General features: G+C 36.6%; 1 protein-coding gene across 1 annotated transcript; it reads left to right on the forward strand.

The window, feature by feature from the left end:
- The first annotated feature begins 180 nt into the window (after positions 1 to 180).
- Positions 181 to 15,380, forward strand: sax (type I BMP receptor saxophone). Its single transcript, XM_090116083.1, has 11 exons — positions 181 to 381; positions 827 to 947; positions 3,030 to 3,212; positions 3,685 to 3,888; positions 5,938 to 6,035; positions 8,067 to 8,230; positions 8,626 to 8,811; positions 11,557 to 11,703; positions 12,466 to 12,647; positions 13,955 to 14,165; positions 14,910 to 15,380. The coding sequence occupies exons 1-11, from the start codon at positions 321 to 323 to the stop codon at positions 15,060 to 15,062; spliced, it is 1,710 nt and encodes a 569-aa protein (XP_089972209.1). The 5' UTR covers positions 181 to 320; the 3' UTR covers positions 15,063 to 15,380.
- Positions 15,381 to 21,271: the final 5,891 nt, after the last annotated feature.

Raw genomic sequence — 21,271 nt, forward strand, 5'->3', positions numbered from 1 at the left:
TAACATTTTAAAATTTTGATATTTTTTTCAATATTATTTATTTTATTAAAAAAAAAACACTAAGCTAAACACTAAACAATTTGCGTTTCTAAACTTTCTGAACGCAACGCAACGCAGTATTCAATTGAACTCCTAAAATAAATTTGAGAATAAAATGCGAATTTCTGCTACAGCGTAAATTTATAAAAAGTCATCAAATATTAAAAAATAAAATTCACCTTTATAATTTATCAGATTATTTTAAAATAGTTCCAAGGTATTTTATTAAGTTCGTGTCGTGACCGATTTCATGCTTTGTTATGAATTATGATGAATGAAGAATGGCGGACGTTGTCATTGTAGGATATTTATTCACATTTTTATTAATAAGTGCTTGTTATGGTGAGTTTAATCAATAATAGTACATTATTTATTCGTATAAAAGTGATGTGCAATCACAGTTTTAATTGTATGTCATAATTTCAAGCGATGATGGCAAGGGAGACATGCATCCGCGTCGTCTATCCATCAATATGTTTTATTATTGTTTTCGTCGTACCAATATTATATTCTGGGTTTATTTACAAATTATGAGCAGATACCTTGCATTAATTAATTCACGTTATATTTTAAAGTTGCTCTCATTGACCGATTTACAACTTAAACTCATTTTGTTTATTACTAAAGTAACTATGTTTAATACGTAATTAATTTTATTTAACAATTCATAACATTTACATTGAATAACATTTACTATGATATCATAAGTGTCGTATGCTTTTTACGATATCACTTTTAGAATGATTTATGTGACGAAGGTTTTAACCATTTGTAAATTTTATTTTAGCTGGCCTTGCAGGTTTTGATAATTTGGAGAAAGATGGCCTTTTTCCAAGCACACAAACACAAGCCGACCACCTTATTCAAGATGATCCAATTGATAATAAGATGATGGTTCACCATCCAAGGTAAGTGTTTAGTCTATCAACATATTAATATTGTTTATAATCTCTATCAAAATTATTCAATTTGAAAAGGTTAAATCTAAATATAGATTTATGTATTAATTATTAGTTTAAATAACAGTATTTTGGGCTAGATACATAAGGTTATTTATTACTTATTATCTACTATATAAAAATAAGTCGGGTTTTCCTTCCTGACGCTATAACTCCAGAACGCACGAACCGATTTCCACGGTTTTGCATTCGTTGGAAAGGTCTTGGGCTCCGTGAGGTTTATAGCAAAGAAAAGGTGTCTCTGGTGGCGAAACGGAGTTCGCCCGGTTTGCTAGTTGTGAATAAAAACAAACTAAAAGATAAACAATAATAATTAGTAACATAATTTTTTTTGAGCACTAAAACAGTGTATTAATAGCATAACAAGCTCTTCCTTTCCAAATTAAACTTAAGGAGAGTTAGCATGTTCTTGAAACATAAATTTATTTTTAATAACACGTAACAAATAAAATGTGTTTTGTTAAAATAAATTAATTTACGTTTTTTTGCTGCTCAGGAGAAGAAAGTTTCAGAAGAGGTGAGTATGGTTTGCAGTGAGTAGATAGTGATGAATCATTAAAGTATAGTAGTATCATAAATAGTTATATGTAGTGATAAAAAATTGTAGTAGTTACTGCAGCCACCACAATATCTATATATATATATATATTATACTAGCTGCTCCGCGCGGTTTCACCCCCGTGGCTCCACCCCTGTTGGTCATAGCGTGATGATATATAGCCTATAACCTGCCTCGATAAGTGGGCTATCTAACACCGAAAGAATTTTTCAAATCGGACCAGTAGTAGTTCCCGAGATTAGCGCGTTCAAACAAACAAACAAACTCTTCAGCTTTATAATATTAGTATAGATAAAACTCAAAGGTGACTGATATAGTGATCTATCAACGCACAGCCCAAACCACTGGACATATCGGGCTGAAATTTGGCATGCAGGTAGATGTTAGGACGTAGGCATCTGCTAAGAAAGGATTTCCTGAAATTCTTGTGGGAACAGGGAAAAACGTGGATGCACGTACAGAGTCGTGGGCGGAAGCTAGTTTGTATGATAATTTGGCTGAAGAAAAAATCTATAAGCGGTGTTCTGTGTGTTTTTATGACAAAATAGTTCTGATACACTTTAAAATATTTGTTATGCAAAATAAGGCACCATTCTAACACTAAAAAGGCCACTAAACTCAAACTCAAAACTCAAACTCTCAAATTATGAAAATTAATGTTAGTCTTTGGTGCTTCAAGTACATACTTCACCGTCAGGTTGCCTGGTAGAGATTGCTGTTTAGCAATAAGGCCGCCTTTTGGGCAAATTATGCTTTTGTATTACTAGTTCCTTTTGCATACTATTGTTTTCAGTTTTCACATATTTTGCACAATAAATAAATAATAAAATAAATAAATAAATACTTTGAATTTGCTTTAAAAGTTAGAATGGTCAAACCATTTGAGCTAGACAGTACTTTGATTAGTTTTGTAGTTAGCTTTTAGTAATATATACTAGTTGTCTGTAGCTTTGACTGATTATACATCATTTTATCATGTATTTTCACAAATTGCTATGATATATCATTATCATTGCCACCATCAACAATTAATAAAAATAAGATGAGTATGTGATTAAGGGAATGTGAAATACAGTAGAGGATTTGGGTGTAAACTCTATGCAATTTTAATATTGATAAATGTATTCATACATTTTTTTAATAGTTTGATTATGCAAGTATTAATCACGTCACCTGATGTCATAATGCCAATATCTTTGAATTTAATTATTAAACTTTGTCAACTTTGTGTTTGTTTGTAATATTATTAAATTTTGTCATGCAATTTCAATGAAAATTGTAAGAAGGAAAGTTCTATTTGTATGTTACAATCACAAATAACATGGAAAGTTTAAATTCGTCACCTACCCTCAATGCAAATAATTTAACTTAATTAAATTTTAGTTCTTCAAGACACAGACAGACTATTCACTGCCTCAGTATTTAATAAAATTACATAAATATAATTAAATCATTATAAAATCTATTCTCAGGTACAAATGTCATCAATGTGAGTCGCCAGAGTGTGACAATGAGTCGCAAACGTGTGACCTAGCGTTATACTGCTTCAAGTCAACTGTGCGCACATCTGATGGGGAGCTGCGGTACTCCAGGGGGTGCTTCCAGAGGGTTGATCACTATCAGTTCACATGTCATAGCAATCAGCCGTCGTCTGGGTGAGCTTTTGTTTAGTTTTTGATAATCAATGACCATTTTCGCTGTCTAATTTTATTGAAATTGCAATGAATTGATTGAAAGTGTGTAATAACTATTAGAGTGTAAATACATACACTAATACAGTAATTTCATGCAGTCTGCATGCAAAAGTAAAACGTTAAAGTCGCTCACAGTTGCAGCTCGTATGTGCACTATAGTTTTTTTGCTAGCTATTCTCTCTAGAAACTGCTCGCTGAACTGGTGGTAAATATTGAATATTTTTAACAATTCAAAAGTGCTTCTTAAAGAAGTCTAGTTGAATAAGTGTTTGTGTTTGTCTATTTCAGCACTGCTTTTGTGCAGCATTTTGCTGAGACTGTATCTGTTTGCTTAAGATAAATTGTGTAATGTTTATGTCTGTTTTTTTAGGTAATAAATTACTTTTCTTTCTTTTTCTTTCTATTTGGAATTCACAAGTATTTGTGTATACAGTGTCCGCAAGCGGCATGCGGGCCAGCTGAACGTGACATGCTGCGCGGGCGACATGTGCAACAGCGGCGCGTTCCCCGCGCTGGCGGCGGGCGCGCGCGGGGCGGCGGGTGGCGCCGGCGCGCTGTGGGCGGGCGGGCTCGCCGCCGCGCTGCTGCTGGCCGCGCTGGCCGCGCTGGCCGTGCTGCTGCTGCGCCGCACGCACAGGTGAGTGTCCCCGCGCTGGCGGCGGGCGCGCGCGGGGCGGCGGGCGGCGCCGGCGCGCTGTGGGCGGGCGGGCTCGCCGCCGCGCTGCTGCTGGCCGCGCTGGCCGCGCTGGCCGTGCTGCTGCTGCGCCGCACGCACAGGTGAGTGTCCCCGCGCTGGCGGCGGGCGCGCGCGGGGCGGCGGGCGGCGCCGGCGCGCTGTGGGCGGGCGGGCTCGCCGCCGCGCTGCTGCTGGCCGCGCTGGCCGCGCTGGCCGTGCTGCTGCTGCGCCGCACGCACAGGTGAGTGTCCCCGCGCTGGCGGCGGGCGCGCGCGGGGCGGCGGGCGGCGCCGGCGCGCTGTGGGCGGGCGGGCTCGCCGCCGCGCTGCTGCTGGCCGCGCTGGCCGCGCTGGCCGTGCTGCTGCTGCGCCGCACGCACAGGTGAGTGTCCCCGCGCTGGCGGCGGGCGCGCGCGGGGCGGCGGGCGGCGCCGGCGCGCTGTGGGCGGGCGGGCTCGCCGCCGCGCTGCTGCTGGCCGCGCTGGCCGCGCTGGCCGTGCTGCTGCTGCGCCGCACGCACAGGTGCCGAGATATTGACGTGACAACGTCTAAAGCGGCTCATTTGGCCGAGCCGCTCAAATGGAGACGCCTGAGCACGCGCGGCCCGAGCATGCTCAGGCGCCTCCACTTGAGCGGCTCAGCCAAATGAGCCGCTCATTCGACTGAGCATACTCAAGTGGATACAAGGCTATATAATTCGATAGCTGGCTGCACGCACGAAAAAACATGACTCATGTGGCGTTACCTCGCTCTAAGGCATTCCATGTAGGCTTGAAGTGCAAGCGAGAGCGCGGAACGAGCAACAAAGAAACACAACAGGCCGTTGTCACGTTCAACTATCGTCAGTAAACCGACTACAGACAACAAATTTTTTTTTAAACTAGCTGCGCCCCGCGGTTTCACCCGCGTGGCTCCGCTCCTGTTGGTCTTAGCGTGATGATATATTCCTCGATAAATGGGCTATCTAACACCGAAAGAATTTTTCAAATCGGACCAGTAGTTCCTGAGATTAGCGCGTTCAAACAAAAAAACGAATTCTTCAGCTTTATAATACTAGTACAGTAAACCCACGGTATTCCGACAATATTTTTGCAGGGCACTGTTGGAGTATCGAATTTGTCGGATTATAGAGTACTCCCTAGAGATCCCTCTATAGTCCGGATGTTTTAAGGCAGGAGTTATTACAATTTAAAATCAACACCTTTCATGTTCAAATCTGTTAAATGTGTATTGTAATTACAATTATTATGTTATAAAATTTACTACATTCTGTCCACATTATTTGCTTTTTGACAGCTTCACGCCTATGAAGGATTGTATTGTTTAGGTTAAAATGTCATACAAATAATATTGTACTTCATGGACAGGCCCCGCTCACTTAGTGATGTCTACACAGAATTATTCAATGATGGTTCAATCTTAATACTATTATAAAGGCGAAAGTTTGTATGGATGTAGGGATGTATGGATGTTTGTTACTCTTTCACGTAAAAACTACAGAACCGATTACAATGAAATTTAGCACACATATAGAGGGTAACTTGGATTAACACATAGGATAGGATTTATCCCGGAAATCCCACGGGAACGGGAACTTTGCGGGTTTTCCTTTGAAAACGCGGGTGAAGCCGCGGGCGGAAATCTAGTAGATTATAATAATTGATAGAAATACTTTGTAAAATATATCTGATACAGAAAAACTCTTCTATTATGTTATGTAATTTAAAAATATAGACAACCAAATTGTAAGATAGAAACCAATAAAATAATAAAACATTAGTTAAGTTTAGTTTTAACATAAAATGTATCTTATTATTACATATTAGTATGTTTACGTTGTAGTTATTATTTACGTACCTAATTCGATTTATGATAATATTTTGAATTTATAATTGGAATGGTATTACAATCGGTAATCTTTTGGACATCACTTCTGGTATCACCCGTCGAGCTGTCAAAAGGCAATTCTTATAGTGGACAGACTATAACATTATATATTTTGTCATTCTAGATTGCGGGTACTTCAAGCAGCTCAAAAATTGGGCATGGATTCCAATTATTTCACAAATAATTTGTACAGTCCACCAGTAGCGAGTGCTTTCTATGAAGGTAATGTACTCATTAAAATATGTAGTTTGAAATTATAATTACGCTTGACATTATGTCGGACACATTTTTGTAAACAGTCATTATAGGAATGGTTTGTAATTAAGACGATGGCATACCATAAAGAACTAGGCCCAAAATCGCCTACAAAGATCATGTTATAAATATGACAAAACATTAATTGTAATTAACACCTTATTTCGTTGTAATAATGTTCAAAGTCGCTCATTAGAAAACTCTGCCAACACTATACGCGTAGGCAGAGTTTTGCTTCGGACAATTTTTCAGTAACATTGCGTATTTAGTTCTTTATTGTATCATGTATACCACAATAATATTTATCCACTGTACTGTAGAATAAGAATCGAGAATCGTAAGGGTATTATGACAATTGACAATTATTTGTTAATGTTATTATTGTTTGTTATCTATTTATGTATACCCCTTTAATTGTTTCTTTAAGATCTCCAAATAAATAAATAAATAAATAGATATAATAATACCCTTTGATTCTCGTAAACACGCTTGCTTGTGTGCGTGAGACATTTCTAACGTTTGTATGAAGCACAGAATACATTTATTTTTATTTATTTATTATACTTTATTGCATTGAAAATACATAAATACATATAACAAAGACAAAACTACAGAAATAGCAAAGGGCGGCCTTATCGCTAGGTAGCGATATCTACCAGGCAACCCAACAATCAGAGGAAATTTAACAATGTGATGTGGGTGAGCAAAAATAAGGCAATACTAACACATTGAAAAATGTACAAAATAAACATATACAAAGCTAACTACTTTCTAATAGTAATATAAAATACATAAAAATAATGAAATAAATAAATACATAAATACGAAAATAATTATAATAAATAGTTATACATACACTTACATACAATACATAAAATAAATACATAAATACATATACAAATATATATCCATAGCACACATATATACATGATAAATATTAGTAACTATGTAGTTAGAAAAGAAGGAATCAGAAAAATAGAATAAAACGAGAAATAAAAATAAACGTAATACGACAGCTATACAAAATTACACAAGAGATAGATAATAATTTTTTAATAACAATTTAAAAGCGTTCAAATTTTGAGCACATCTGACCTTTGTGGGCAGAGAGTTCCATAATTGAACCGCACGAACTGCAAACGAATTGTGAAAGAATTTTGATTTGTGAGCCGGAATCAGAAGTAAAAGGTTAGTAGAGGAGCGTAGATTACTCGAGCTCAAGTATTTGAATTTCTCTCGAAGATAGCTTGGAGCTTTTGGATCAAACAACACACAGTACAGAAGATGAAGGATATGGGAGTTTCGCCTCAGTCGGATAGGGAGCCATTTCAGTCTCTTACGGAAGTCGGAGACGTGATCAAATTTTCTCAAACCAAAGATAAATCGGATGCAGAAGTTTTGGAGTCTTTCCAGCCTATCCAACTGGGCTTCAGAAAGGTCAAGGTAGGATGTATCAGCATAGTCAAGGTGGGACAGGAGAAGGGAATGAGCAAGCGCTAACTTTGTCGGAATGGGTAGAAGATTACGCAGTCGTCGCAAAGCACCAGCGGAGGCAATACATAATAGTAGCTAAACGCTACAGAACGGACACTCCGCCTCCCGCCTAAATTAAACACTTACTTCACCCCGCACGATCAGGCTATAAATGGTTCACATTTTTCTACAAGGACGATACGCAACGAAGATTGACAACATTAATCAAATTGACGTAAAGTAATTTTATTATTTTGGATTTGTGATTATCGTTTTTCGTAGAAAATGGTTAGATATTGAGCTGTTTACGGATGTATTTCATCAGAAAAACGCGATTTTTTTTTACGCTAGTCACAAATGTACCAACCATAAAGCGTTAACACACACATTTGCAGTCTCTACAGTGTGACTGTCAAAACGATAATTTTGTATGGAGTGTCCGGGGTGTGGTATGAAGTTTCGGTACTGGTTGTATCTGTAGATAAATAAATTGTAGAAAAATAAAATAATAATTAAATTTTCCAGGTATAGACGGTTCCCAAAACGCAGTCCGAGCTACAGCAGCCGGAGACTCCACACTCCGGGAGTATCTCGAAACGTCCATGAGCAGCGGCTCGGGCTCCGGTCTGCCGCTCATGGTGCAACGGACCCTGGCCAAACAGGTCACGTTGATTGAGAGGATCGGGAAGGTTTGTTTGTTTTGTTGTTTTTTCTTTTATTAAAAAAATAAATAATACGTTTGTTAAAAAAATCTTTACCACATCAGATACAAATGATGATATACAGGGTGTACCAGCAACGGTATACTAAGCCCCAAGGAGGTTATACTTTTGCATACACTGAGTACGTAAAAAAAAATTGGTTGTTTGTAAAGTAGGTTTACGATCGAGATGTTTACGTGATAACGTCTTATTGGTGGCAGTGCTCGAGATGAGACGGGAGATCGGTCCGTCTCTCTCTCGTTATACCTGCGATCGCGCTCGTGAGGTTTTGGTGTGACACAAGTTTCTGAACATGTCACCCGACTAAAACGATTTTAAAAACGTTATCACGTCAATAAAATAAATAAAATGTATCTTCTAAGGGTCGCTACGGTGAAGTATGGCGAGGCGCGTGGTGCGCTGACAGTGTGGCCGTGAAGATATTCTTCTCTCGGGACGAAGCGAGTTGGCGGCGAGAGACCGAAGTATACAGCACTGTGCTACTGCGACACGAGAACATACTCGCGTACGTGGGCAGCGATATGACCAGCCGGAACAGTTGCACGCAGGTGGGTCAATATCAATATCCGTGAACAATATTCAAGGAATAAATAAATAATTAAATAAATATTATAGGACATTATTACACAAATCGACCTAGTCTCACAGTAAGCTCAATTAAGGTTTGTGTTGTGGGTACTAGCCGACGATAAATATAATATTTTTACAAAAATACATATATAGATAACACCCAGACCCCAGGACAAATAATTGAGTGCATCACACAAATATTTGCCCTGACCGGGGATCGAACCCGGGAGCGTCGGCTCAGTAGGCAGTTACTTTACCACTGCGCCAACCGCGTCGTCAAGGAAGAATTGCAACTGATATCCGCGGCCTGTTATTAAAGCGGCTTGACGGCACAAAGTGGGGATTTATTCAGTAAAAAGCCTAAACTACCCTCCATTATATAATACCTATACCTATATATACATATATCATCGCATATCGTGGATATATAGATGCAAGAAGAGATATGGGTGCAGCCGTGAGAGCAGCTACGCTTTGATCTAAGTGCTAAGAGATTCTTATTAACCCTTAAAGCTTTTCTGTCACTTTTTTAGTACTTACATGTACTTATTACCGTGTAAATCTTGAACGTTCCAAAAATCGAGAAAATTGACTACGTTGGAGAAAGTATGTTAACAATCCTTTATTTTTCTCCTACATGCCAATTATAGAGAACATTTGATTCGTGTGCTAGATGACTGTTGAATTTAGGGATTCCCGGAATTAGTGATGGTTTGTGTTTCTGGTCAATAATAGCTTTAATGAAATAGTTTCCGTGTTTGATTGCTATTGATTTAACTTTCAGGTGAGATAAACTGTTGTTTTTGCTCTAAAGATTATGAAATATTCAAATAATTCTATGACAAAATATTCGAAATATAGCTGGTCCGATTTTTGGGACAGTGCCGTAGATACAGGTAACTAAGAACCCATTGGCATGTCCCAAGAAACGGACGATGCCATGATTCGTACTTTAATAAAATATCACTTTTATGGGATTTTCTTGCTTTACAGTCTTTTATTATATGTAGAATTATTTTTAATTGAGTTCAAAATTACGAATATAATCTAAGACCAGTTAAATCTGTTGGGTCTACAATAGAACCGGGAGTTCCTCGACCTCCACATGCATTTCGTCTAAATGTCCTAATCATCGGCCAAATATCACTTCACATTTTAGAAAAACCATTATTATTTGTATTAAATGAAACCAAAGGTTTCTTGACACGAAATAATAAATGTTATTTAACTTTCCACACAACTAAATAGTGTGACTGAGCTCGAGATGGCTCAATAATTATCATTTATTAGGTATCACTACATAGTTCATATAAAACAAAGTCGCTTTCCCTGTCCCTATGTCCCTATGTCCCTTTGTACGCTTAAATCTTTGAAACTACGCAACGGATTTTGATGCGTTTTTTTTTAATAGATAGAGTGATTCAAGAGGAAGGTTTATATGTATAATAAGATCCATTAAGTAGTGGAGAAGTACTGTTATTTTTGAGGTTTCTAATGTGATGTCGTAAAAAATTACATTTATTCCGCTTACATTGCAAACGCAGGCTGAACCCTACGAGTTTTATCAAAATAATGTACTAAGTATTATACACATTGAAAAGGTCTATAGAAAAGTCCGCGATGGTATATGTCTATCTCTTATGGATAACCCACAATAACTTTTTTTTGTCATTTACTTTTTACGACAAATAATGGCTAATTTTCGAAGCGATTTTAACCAATACAGCATTAATCCTTAACCAATTAAATACCATGGATACATTGTTCATTGAATATAGATCTATATGGCCCTTTACACCGTATGATTTAAGTGAATATTTTCGAAGATATTACAGATTTAAAAATTGCAGGACGTAGCGTTTGCGGCCGCCCGGCTATGTATTTTATACCCGTGCGATGCCGGACTCACCGGAGCGGGCCGCTATATTTTTATACCTATACAACGTTCACAATTTTTCTGTAGTGTATTTAGTATCAGCATTGCACCCGTGCGAAGCCGGGGCGGGTCGCTAGTTTAGTTATAATTGAAGAATTTTTTGTTATAATAGATAAGTAGTGAAAATACTGTGATACAATAAAACAATAAAATGCTACTTGAAATTGTTTTCAATTGTGTTATATTAAGTGAATTTTATTTTTTTTCATTCTTATTTTATAAGCTGTATGACAGCGTTGTCCGTTTTTTGAGACAGCAATGAAGATGGGGTTCTTGGCAAAGGCCGTTTTAACGGACATCCTGAAAAACCTACTTACAGAATTTTTTTTATGTTTTTTTCTCTACTATAGTATTTTTTAATCAATAACTATCACTAAAACCAATTCAGGTCATATCTGGGTACATTATTTCAGGGCTTGCCGTGTTAAGGGTTAAAGAAGAACATTTCAAAACGAGTTTTAAATTTTAATCGCACACAGATATTAAACTATATCAAACTATACTAAAATTTAAAAATTTGTTGTCTGTAAAGTTTACTGACGATAGTTGAACGTGACAACGTTCGTTTGTGCTTCTTTGTCGCTCGTTCCGCGCTCTCGCTCGCACTTCAAGCCTTACATGGAACGCCTCAGAGCGAGGTAACGCCGTATGAGTCATGTTTTTTCGTGCGTGCAGTAGGCTGTATCGAATTATAAATTTGTGACGAAAAAAGATCTGATAAATTTTAAACAGATATTTTTTGATATGTAATGCTTAAAAAATCACTAATTTCAACCCACTCTTTCAGTTATGGCTGATCACACATTTCCATCCACTTGGTTCACTGTACGAGCATTTAGCTCGAACTACCCTCACGAGGCATCAAATGATGGTCATCTGTCTGTCTATTGTGAATGGATTACTGCATCTGCACACTGATATACATGGGACACAGGTAATTGTTTAAAAATATATAATTCCTATGTTAAAATATAGAATTCCTCATCTGCTTATTTCTATTTATTTACTCTTTATTACAACTAAACGGTCTTAGGTATCAAAATATTCTAAAATAAGAACAAGAAACAGATTAGTGTATTGTAAGAAATTAAAACGCGAGAGGCCGGTTTAAATATTAGTTTGAATGTAATAAGAATGTACTGCAATTCTACACAGCTACCCAATTGATGTAGGTAGTTGATAACAAAATCGCAGCAAGTCAACGACTATTAATTAAGTGAGGGTAGTAGGGTCGAACTTCGTATAAACAACGTCCGAGCCCCTAGGCACGATTCGTACGAATGCGCCACGAGTCAAAGGAACGCGGCAATTTATAGTAATCGACAGCTAAACATGTTCGGACAGGAAACAGTTACAACTATATTGACAACTATTCATCGACAAAAATATTAAATCAAAAGTTACGTCTAACAGTATTGTCATTCATTTTTATGTATATAGATTATACTACTATTTCCAAGTGTCCTTCACTAAAATCCATACTAATATTATAAATGCGAAAGTAACTCTGTCTGTCTGTCTGTTACTCAATCACGCCTAAACTACTGAACCAATTTGCATGAAATTTGGAATGGAGATATTTTGATACCCGAGAAAGGACATAGGCTACCTTTTATTGCGAAATATGTACCACGGGCGAAGCCGGGGCGGACCTCTAGTATATAATATATTACAAATTATTTATTAATTGTTCCAGGGAAAACCAGCAATAGCGCACCGCGATATAAAATCTAAGAACATCCTAATGAAAGTGAACGGTGAATGTTGTATAGCGGACCTGGGGTTGGCTGTCACAAGGCAACATGTAGCGGAAGGGCTTATACATAACCCCAGACAGGGCACAAAGAGATACATGAGCCCGGAGATGTTGGACCAGAGGTACGTGAAATTGAAGAAAAAATGTGAGAAACACGTAAGAAGTGAAACTTCTTTATGACCTTATTTAAAAAAAAAGACGGGTTGCACTCCGGGAGTGCCGGCAGAAGTGAAAACTTGATTATTAACTTTGAGCATGTTTGATATGGCCATCCGTCTTACGCTTTTTCGATCAGGTCAAGTGTCCTGACGCGAGTTTAAGATTTTATACCCAACGCCGCTAAAGAAGTTTTCACTTCAATAATTTACTAATATTACTAATAATTACTATATGCAACTTTACATAAATACGTCGAATCAGGCGTGGTAGGGATAAGAAAAAGATGGCATTAACGGAAAAACGTTCCATTCAGTAACGGAAAAATGTCACGCGTAACGAAAAAATGTTACACTAAATTTTTTTCCAACCCCGATAAAGAAGTTTCACTTCAATAATATGATTTTTTCTATGTGTATTTAGTAATATGTACTGCGCGTTTTGGTTTGGTGTTGAGTAATAAATTGTTAGTCGTAAACCAGTTCGTCTCGTTTTGGTATCGTTAAAAAGTAAAGTTTGACACAAATTCGATAAAGCAAATTATTATTGTAGATTGAAATTAAAAACGGACCTAGAATAGATCCTTGTAGGACAACTGTTTGTATAAGTGTATCAGGTGAGTTCTAGCCTTTGAATTAAATGCGTTTGGAATTGGTTAGTTTAGTAAAAAGCTTCCAGACCTTCAGCAATATTCTTGATTCCATGAAAATTAGGTTTTCTTAAAAACGTTTTGTGTTCAACAGAATCGAAAGCTTTAGAAAAATCACAACATCACACCTTTAGCTTTGGTTTTGTAAGATTTATATAAATTCCATAAGGGTATTGTGATATTACACACAATAAACCTTTTAATTATATTACAAGTATATCTATTTACCGAAAAGTAAAATAAATATTGCTGTCCATTACCTTTTTTCGAGTGGTGATGTAGCAAGATCTGGACATGACTTTAGATGTTTAGTCGTATCAATGGCTATATTTCAGAAGAAATCTTATATCAGAATCTTTGTTATGAATATAACTTTTCAATTTTTCTTAAAACTGTAAAATTTTCAGTTTAAAATTTCTATCCGCAAATCCCTACTAATATTATAAATGTCTGTCTGTCTGTTACGCTTTCCCGTTTAAACCTCTCAACCGATTTTGATGAAATTTGGCATAGACAATCTTTAGACCCTGAGAAAGGCTACCTTTAACCAAAACACTACGCGGGCGAAGCCGCGGGCGGAAGCTAGTGTTACCATATAATATGATGTTATCTTTTCTTTCGCAGCATGAACATGTCGTGCTTCGAATCGTACCGCAAGTGCGACATCTACGCGCTCGGGCTCGTCCTGTGGGAGGTGGCGTGCCGTGCGAACCCGGCCCGAGAGCCCCTACCGCCGTACCACGAGCTGGCCCCGCACGACCCCAGCTTCGAGCTGATGCGCAAGGTCGTGTGCGTGGACGGCGCCCGCCCCCAGCCGCCCCGACAGGCGCACCCGGTGAGTGTAGCTCCCAGTGAGCTGGCCCCGCACGGCCCAGCTTCGAGCTGGCCCCGCACGGCCCAGCTTCGAGCTGGCCCCGCACGGCCCAGCTTCGAGCTGGCCCCGCACGGCCCAGCTTCGAGCTGGCCCCGCACGGCCCAGCTTCGAGCTGGCCCCGCTCGGCCCAGCTTCGAGCTGGCTCTGCACGGCCCAGCTTCGAGCTGGCTCTGCACGGCCCAGCTTCGAGCTGGCTCTGCACGGCCCAGCTTCGAGCTGGCCCCGCACGGCCCAGCTTCGAGTGTGCAGCAGCAGCAGCATCGTCATTGTCATTATGATTATAATAATAATAACGCTGCACCAGCACTATAACAAATATAAATATTAGCTGCACCACCACTATAACAAATACCAACATTATCTGTACTGTGCACACCACTATAACAAATATGACTAACTTTACCTACACTATCATGGTTGTCACTATCATCAGCATAATCAATATAATAACAATCATGTGGAAAATCTTTGAAAATAACTCACGTGGAAACTTACCATAAGTTTTATCATCATCGCTATTTGTCATTAAAACCTATTCATAGTTAGGAGACAAATATGCTCATAGCCTGATCTTCTAGGCTTTAAATTACCATTACAATCTTCGATTAGTAGACTGATGATTCAAATTTACCCAGTACTTGTCTAGATTTGCTCTACCAATAAAACAATTTTAAATTATTAGTAAAAATAATTTTTTTTTTTCAGACGATGGTCGGCCTAGCGAATCTAATGCGGGAATGTTGGCACCAAAACCCATCGGTCCGACTGCCGGCGCTCAGGATAAAAAAGACTTTGTTGAAATTAGCAGCTAATGATAATTCCATCAGGTTGAATGAAGATAATGAAGTCTCTGTATAGATTACTAGCTGCGCTCCGCGGTTTCACCCGCGTGACTCCGCTCCTGTTGGTCTTAGCGTGATGATATATAGCCTATAGCCTTCCTCAATGAATGGGCTATCTAACACCGAAAGCATTTTTCAAATCGGACCAGTAGTTCCTGAGATTAGCGCGTTCAAACAAACAAACTCTTCAGCTTTATAATATTAGTATAGATATAAAAATAATTACTCGGAAGGACTGTTTTTAGACATATGTGTAAGTATACAAGATAATATTGAGCGAGAGATAAATAGGAGCCAAAAAGAAAAGAAAAACTTATTCTAAAAGCATAGCCAAGTTTAATCCGTCAGTCCTCGGATCACAGACACAATAGAAAATCTATTGTGTCTCGGCCCGATCGGGCCGCTCGGTGGTCAATGGGTTAAATATGAATTTTCAAGATTGCGATTTGCGTAATAATTCCCAGTAAAGTGCATAATAGCCAGGTATAGATTGTCTAATCTAAAAATGAACGCCCCTCCACTGTGTTTACGCTCACATTCAAAGTACGTGTATAGACGCAATACACACAAATTGGTCTGCCTCATTGGTCGTTCAGTCCTCCAGTCCTGTCCATGCCCGAACGACAGGACCAGTTGGCCAACTAGTGCATAAATGACGCGATGCACGACAGAACGGACGTGTCATTCCGTACATAGCGCACTCTCCCCGCCATACAATGCTAGGCACCTGAACTGATCGCCCGATTAGTTGACAAATCAGTGCGCGAAAGTCAAAGTTTGCAGTAGAATCGCCGCGCGCACACATATAAAAGTGGTTCAATAATTATTTGTCCTCACACATTGAAACAATGAAGTTTAGTGGAAGGGCGTTCATTTTTAGATTAGACAATCTTTACAGACTACATCGATCTTGCTAATTTGGTGAAAAATCTTAGCAGAACAAATTTTGCTAATTTACAACATGTAAAAATGAAGTTTCATGTTTTTCGGCGCAGCAGTTTTCAACTTGTATCGATCAGACAGTACTTTTAAGTACAGTTTTTAGACAGTCCAAAAGACTTGAGAATTTATGGAATTAGAAATAACAATAACATGCCTTGGAGTAATCACGAATGATAAAGAAGATTTAAAATTACTTCTAGTAATTCTTTTGACACTATAGTTATATACTTTACTAGCGGTCCGCCCCGGCTTCGCCCGTGGTACATATTTACGTTTTCTCTACATAAGAACCATCCTCGTACTTCAAGGAATATAATAAAAAGAGAATTATCGAAATCGGTACAGCCGTTCTCAAGTTATGCGCTTACCAACACATTTTGGGATTCATTTTTATATTATAGATTTAAATTAAATATCTCAATACAATATACTATAAAATATGTAATTTTAGACAGAAATAGTTATTCTATGAAATTTTTCTAACTACCCTACATTCGTAATAACTCCAACGCACTATAAAACTATAAATAGTGTAAAAAAGCCGTGTGCGTCAGGATTGCTCCGCCAAGTTATCAAATCAGAAAATGGTTTCAGCCAAAAATTTGTCAATATTTGTCAAAATCGAAAGAAACAAACCCCGTATTTGTCAAAGCAGAAATAAAGAAGTTATAAGCGTTTTAAGTTGGCCGCGCAATCCTGACGTCAAGGACTGCGCGGCCACGGAGATCTCAGCAACTACTTGGGATAGAGAAATAATTCCTTTTGTCAACTCAAGTCTGTATTTGTCAAGATTTGTCGAAAAATGAATCAAAGCTCTATATCAATATTATAATTAAATATTCGCCTTGAAAGTCATGGCCGCGCAGTCCTTGATTTGCTATTTTGTTTTTAGTATTTTTTTTATTAAAATTGAAGACTTCATATAGTATAGGAGTTAAAAGGAGAAAGGTCTTAATTTGTCGAAACTGACAAAAGCTTTAAAATACGACTAAAGTGTAATTAAACAGACGAAATCAATTTAAAACACAAAACTCGTGGCCGCGCAGTCCTGACGTTACTTTAAACCATGATATCTCAATAACTATAGTAGCTAGGATTTTGCTGTAGACGTCCAAATAATCCTTATATTAACCCCATTAAAATGACCTATCCTTTTACCCTCAACACTGTTTGGGACGCGAGTAATCTCAAGAATTATGTTACCCCATACAATGTTCTAGTAGAGTGACCATAATTTCGATTTGTTTTTAATCTTTGTCAAACTGGCTATGACAGCACAGTTCAAGGGCATTCTGTTCTGTTAGTCAAAAACTTGTTTAATATTTGAATATTTTTATTCATTGCACAAATATAAAGATTTCAAAAATCAACAAAATCATTATTCTTCAACTTTAAATGTTTTTCATCGGCTCTTACACCTCTACTAAAACATAAGTTAAAAAATGGATATATACAGAATCGTTTGTACTCTCTTCTAATTTACTCTTGTTATCGTCGTAACAAAGCATTCCGCTATTTCTTATAATATGACACTTATAATGCCCTATTGTTCCAAGTATTGGAGGAACATATTCTACGGCACCTAATAATTTATAAATGTTTTGTTTAATTATTATACTTTTAGGTACCTCATGTAAAAACACCATTTGCGTGCCATTTAAATCGAATGTAACAATTTTTGACAAGGTATAATGAAATAGAACTACTTCATTGCATTTTCTGCATTGCTTGTTTTCCCAATCATGAATAATAATAGAATCTTCCAAGTTACTGATGGTGAAAATATTAATTATATCTAAATTTAACGGTATAAACACATGTTTTCTTCTTGATGGGGTAGAATTTATGCATGCACTGAAATATGTGCAAATGAAAAGCAATATTAGAAAGAGAGCGCAATAGGCAAACTCGCGTCGATGCTCCTGTAGTGCGGCCGAAGAGACCAACTTAGAATAATGTTAAAATAGTAATTTTACTGATTTATCTGTAAAAAATATTAAAACATTTAAAGTTGAAGAATAATGATTTTGTTGATTTTTGAAATCTTTATATTTGTGCAATGAATAAAAATATTCAAATATTAGACAAGTTTTTTATTTCGTCTTATTTAGTATTTTATTTAAGTTTTTGACTAACAGAACAGAATGCCCTTGAACTGTGCTGTCATAGCCAGTTTGACAAAGATTAAAAACAAATCGAAATTATGGTCACTCTACTAGAACATTGTATGGGGTAACATAATTCTTGAGATTACTCGCGTCCCAAACAGTGTTGAGGGTAAAAGGATAGGTCATTTTAATGGGGTTAATATAAGGATTATTTGGACGTCTACAGCAAAATCCTAGCTACTATAGTTATTGAGATATCATGGTTTAAAGTAACGTCAGGACTGCGCGGCCACGAGTTTTGTGTTTTAAATTGATTTCGTCTGTTTAATTACACTTTAGTCGTATTTTAAAGCTTTTGTCAGTTTCGACAAATTAAGACCTTTCTCCTTTTAACTCCTATACTATATGAAGTCTTCAATTTTAATAAAAAAAATACTAAAAACAAAATAGCAAATCAAGGACTGCGCGGCCATGACTTTCAAGGCGAATATTTAATTATAATATTGATATAGAGCTTTGATTCATTTTTCGACAAATCTTGACAAATACAGACTTGAGTTGACAAAAGGAATTATTTCTCTATCCCAAGTAGTTGCTGAGATCTCCGTGGCCGCGCAGTCCTTGACGTCAGGATTGCGCGGCCAACTTAAAACGCTTATAACTTCTTTATTTCTGCTTTGACAAATACGGGGTTTGTTTCTTTCGATTTTGACAAATATTGACAATTTTTTGGCTGAAACCATTTTCTGATTTGATAACTTGGCGGAGCAATCCTGACGCACACAAAAAGCCATATTTAGTGCAAATGTGGAATATCGTCAAGTGTGTGGCATGCGCAAACTTGCCGCTCATGCAAGCCGTCAAGCCACATTGTAAATATATTTTGTATAGATTAATGGCTATTTTTTTTACATTTTGGTATATTATACAGTAGGCGCTTGCTAATCCGGCACCGGCAATTTTTCCTCTATGCCGGATTGTCGGAAATGCCGGATTATCGAATTAGTATAGGAAATAAGACTTCATATTTAAAATGGTACCTAAGTTGAATTTATTATAAAAAAAATACATAAATTAATTAAAATATTAATTAAATAAGTATTAAAATTACATATTAGGTTCATCATTTGTGACGTTTTCGTTCAGTAATCCGGCGTTCAGCTATGTAAAATGCCGGATTATAGAGCGGGCTCTCTGAGTCCCGAAGTGCCGGACTACTGAGCGTGCCGGATTGGCGAGCGCCGGATTATCGCGCGCCTACTGTACCTATTTTTTCTTAGAAAATGCTACATCGATTTTTTTATTACTTCAAAATTTACAGTTTAACATTTTTCAACAAATACCTCTTTTTTGTTTTTTATTTTAATGTGTTTGCAGCTTTATAATATTTTTATGTACAATAAAAAATATATGTCATAAATGTTTCATAGAAAGTACAAAACTGCATCTTTTTTTTTCGTTTTTTGCAAAATTTTGGTCAAAAAAGATTTTGAGAACTCATTTCTAAGAAAATTTTTCGAATATAACAAAATGAACAAATATATATTTACGAGGTACGGTTAATAATCTCATAAATAAAATAATATTATTATAAATAAATAAATAAGTAAAAATATTAAAATAGATATAAATATGGAAGTGCCGATTAGTATTGTTAATTAATATAAGTGTAAATATTTTAGTTTATAATATTTTTTTGTTTTTGCATTTTTAAAGTACTGAATTTATTTCATGTAAATTGTTATAGTTTTTGTTAACTTTTACAAGTAAATTCTTATATTTTAAAGGCCCGTTTGATAAAAAAGACAATAAAATCGGAAAAGTAGGTTTGATCCCAGTTTCAGAATTAATTTTCGTTATATTAATTATACTATACTAAGGTATTACCAAACTTTTTACATTTTTTTTAATTATTGCCTTTATTTTAGACTAGTGGTCCGCCCCGGCTTCGCCCGTGGTACATATTTCGCAATAAAAGGTAGCCTATGTCCTTTCTTGTTTATCAAAATATCTCCATACCAAATTTCATGCAAATTGGTTCAGTAGTTTAGGCGTGATTGAGTAACAGACATACAGACAGAGTTACTTTCGCATTTATAATATTAGTATGGATAATAAAATATTTTGACAGTTCATTTTATTTGTATAAAAAAAACTACAGGTGCCTTATATTTTTTCGACAAACAAAAAATTTTAATGTATATTGTAAATAATATATTGAAACGGGCCTACAAATTAACGTATAATATTAAGTTTTGCTAAAATTAATTTAGGTGCTAACTAATAAATGACAGTGCCCTTATTTTGAAATAGTTCGCATGTGACTTATAAAATTTTAATGAATCTCAGCAACTTTAGAATAAAAAAAAACTATAATAAAAGTATATATGCGTGAGCTGTCAATTTGACAGTTCAATTTAAAAGTTTTCATTGTCTATTACTTTTCTACATATATTTTTTGTCAATTACGGTATTTCTTATTCTAAAGTTGCAATATAAAAACACTCGTTAAATTAGCACTGCGTAATGTTAGTTTTATATAAAAATTGTTGAAAATTATACGTACCTTATAAAATGCATTTAGAAGATATCGTAATATTGTATCATATTTTCAATAAAGGTATATTCTTATACATTGGGGGATGGGGAAGGGGTTACATAAAATCTCACGACATCTCACCAGGGGGAGGAAAAATTGAAAAAAAAACCTCACGTAATTTATGGACGCCCCCTTATAAGGAATAAAATAATTTTTTATTTGTTGGCTTTATCATTGAAATCCTAGGTTTTCCTTATGTTTTGCCATAAATTTATTGAAATGGCAACAGCCATTTTGTATTGCCATAAACAATATATTTGTTATCTGTGGTGTAAAGTGACAGTGACATTAACTTTATGTAATTTGTGTTCACATGTAAATAATATTAATTTAGTTGTAAGTTTTGCGGCAGATTATGAAATAAAATATTTGTCTATTATTTCGTTTTTTTTTCTTATCCTCCTATATCCTATTTCTTTATTCAAAGTCATGCAAATGTGTATAGACTACAAGCCCACATATGAAAAAAATATGGGTCAAATGAACCACCACGGGACATATCTAGTACGAAAGAAGAGCAAAAAATAATAAGATTCATCACTATGCCGTCACTTGTAAGCTGTCCAACTGAGTGCA

This window comes from Colias eurytheme, chromosome 25, assembly GCF_061535395.1.
Source record: "Colias eurytheme isolate Ceu_HAF_F1 chromosome 25, ilColEury1 Martin Lab GWU primary, whole genome shotgun sequence".
NCBI lineage: Eukaryota > Metazoa > Arthropoda > Insecta > Lepidoptera > Pieridae > Colias > Colias eurytheme.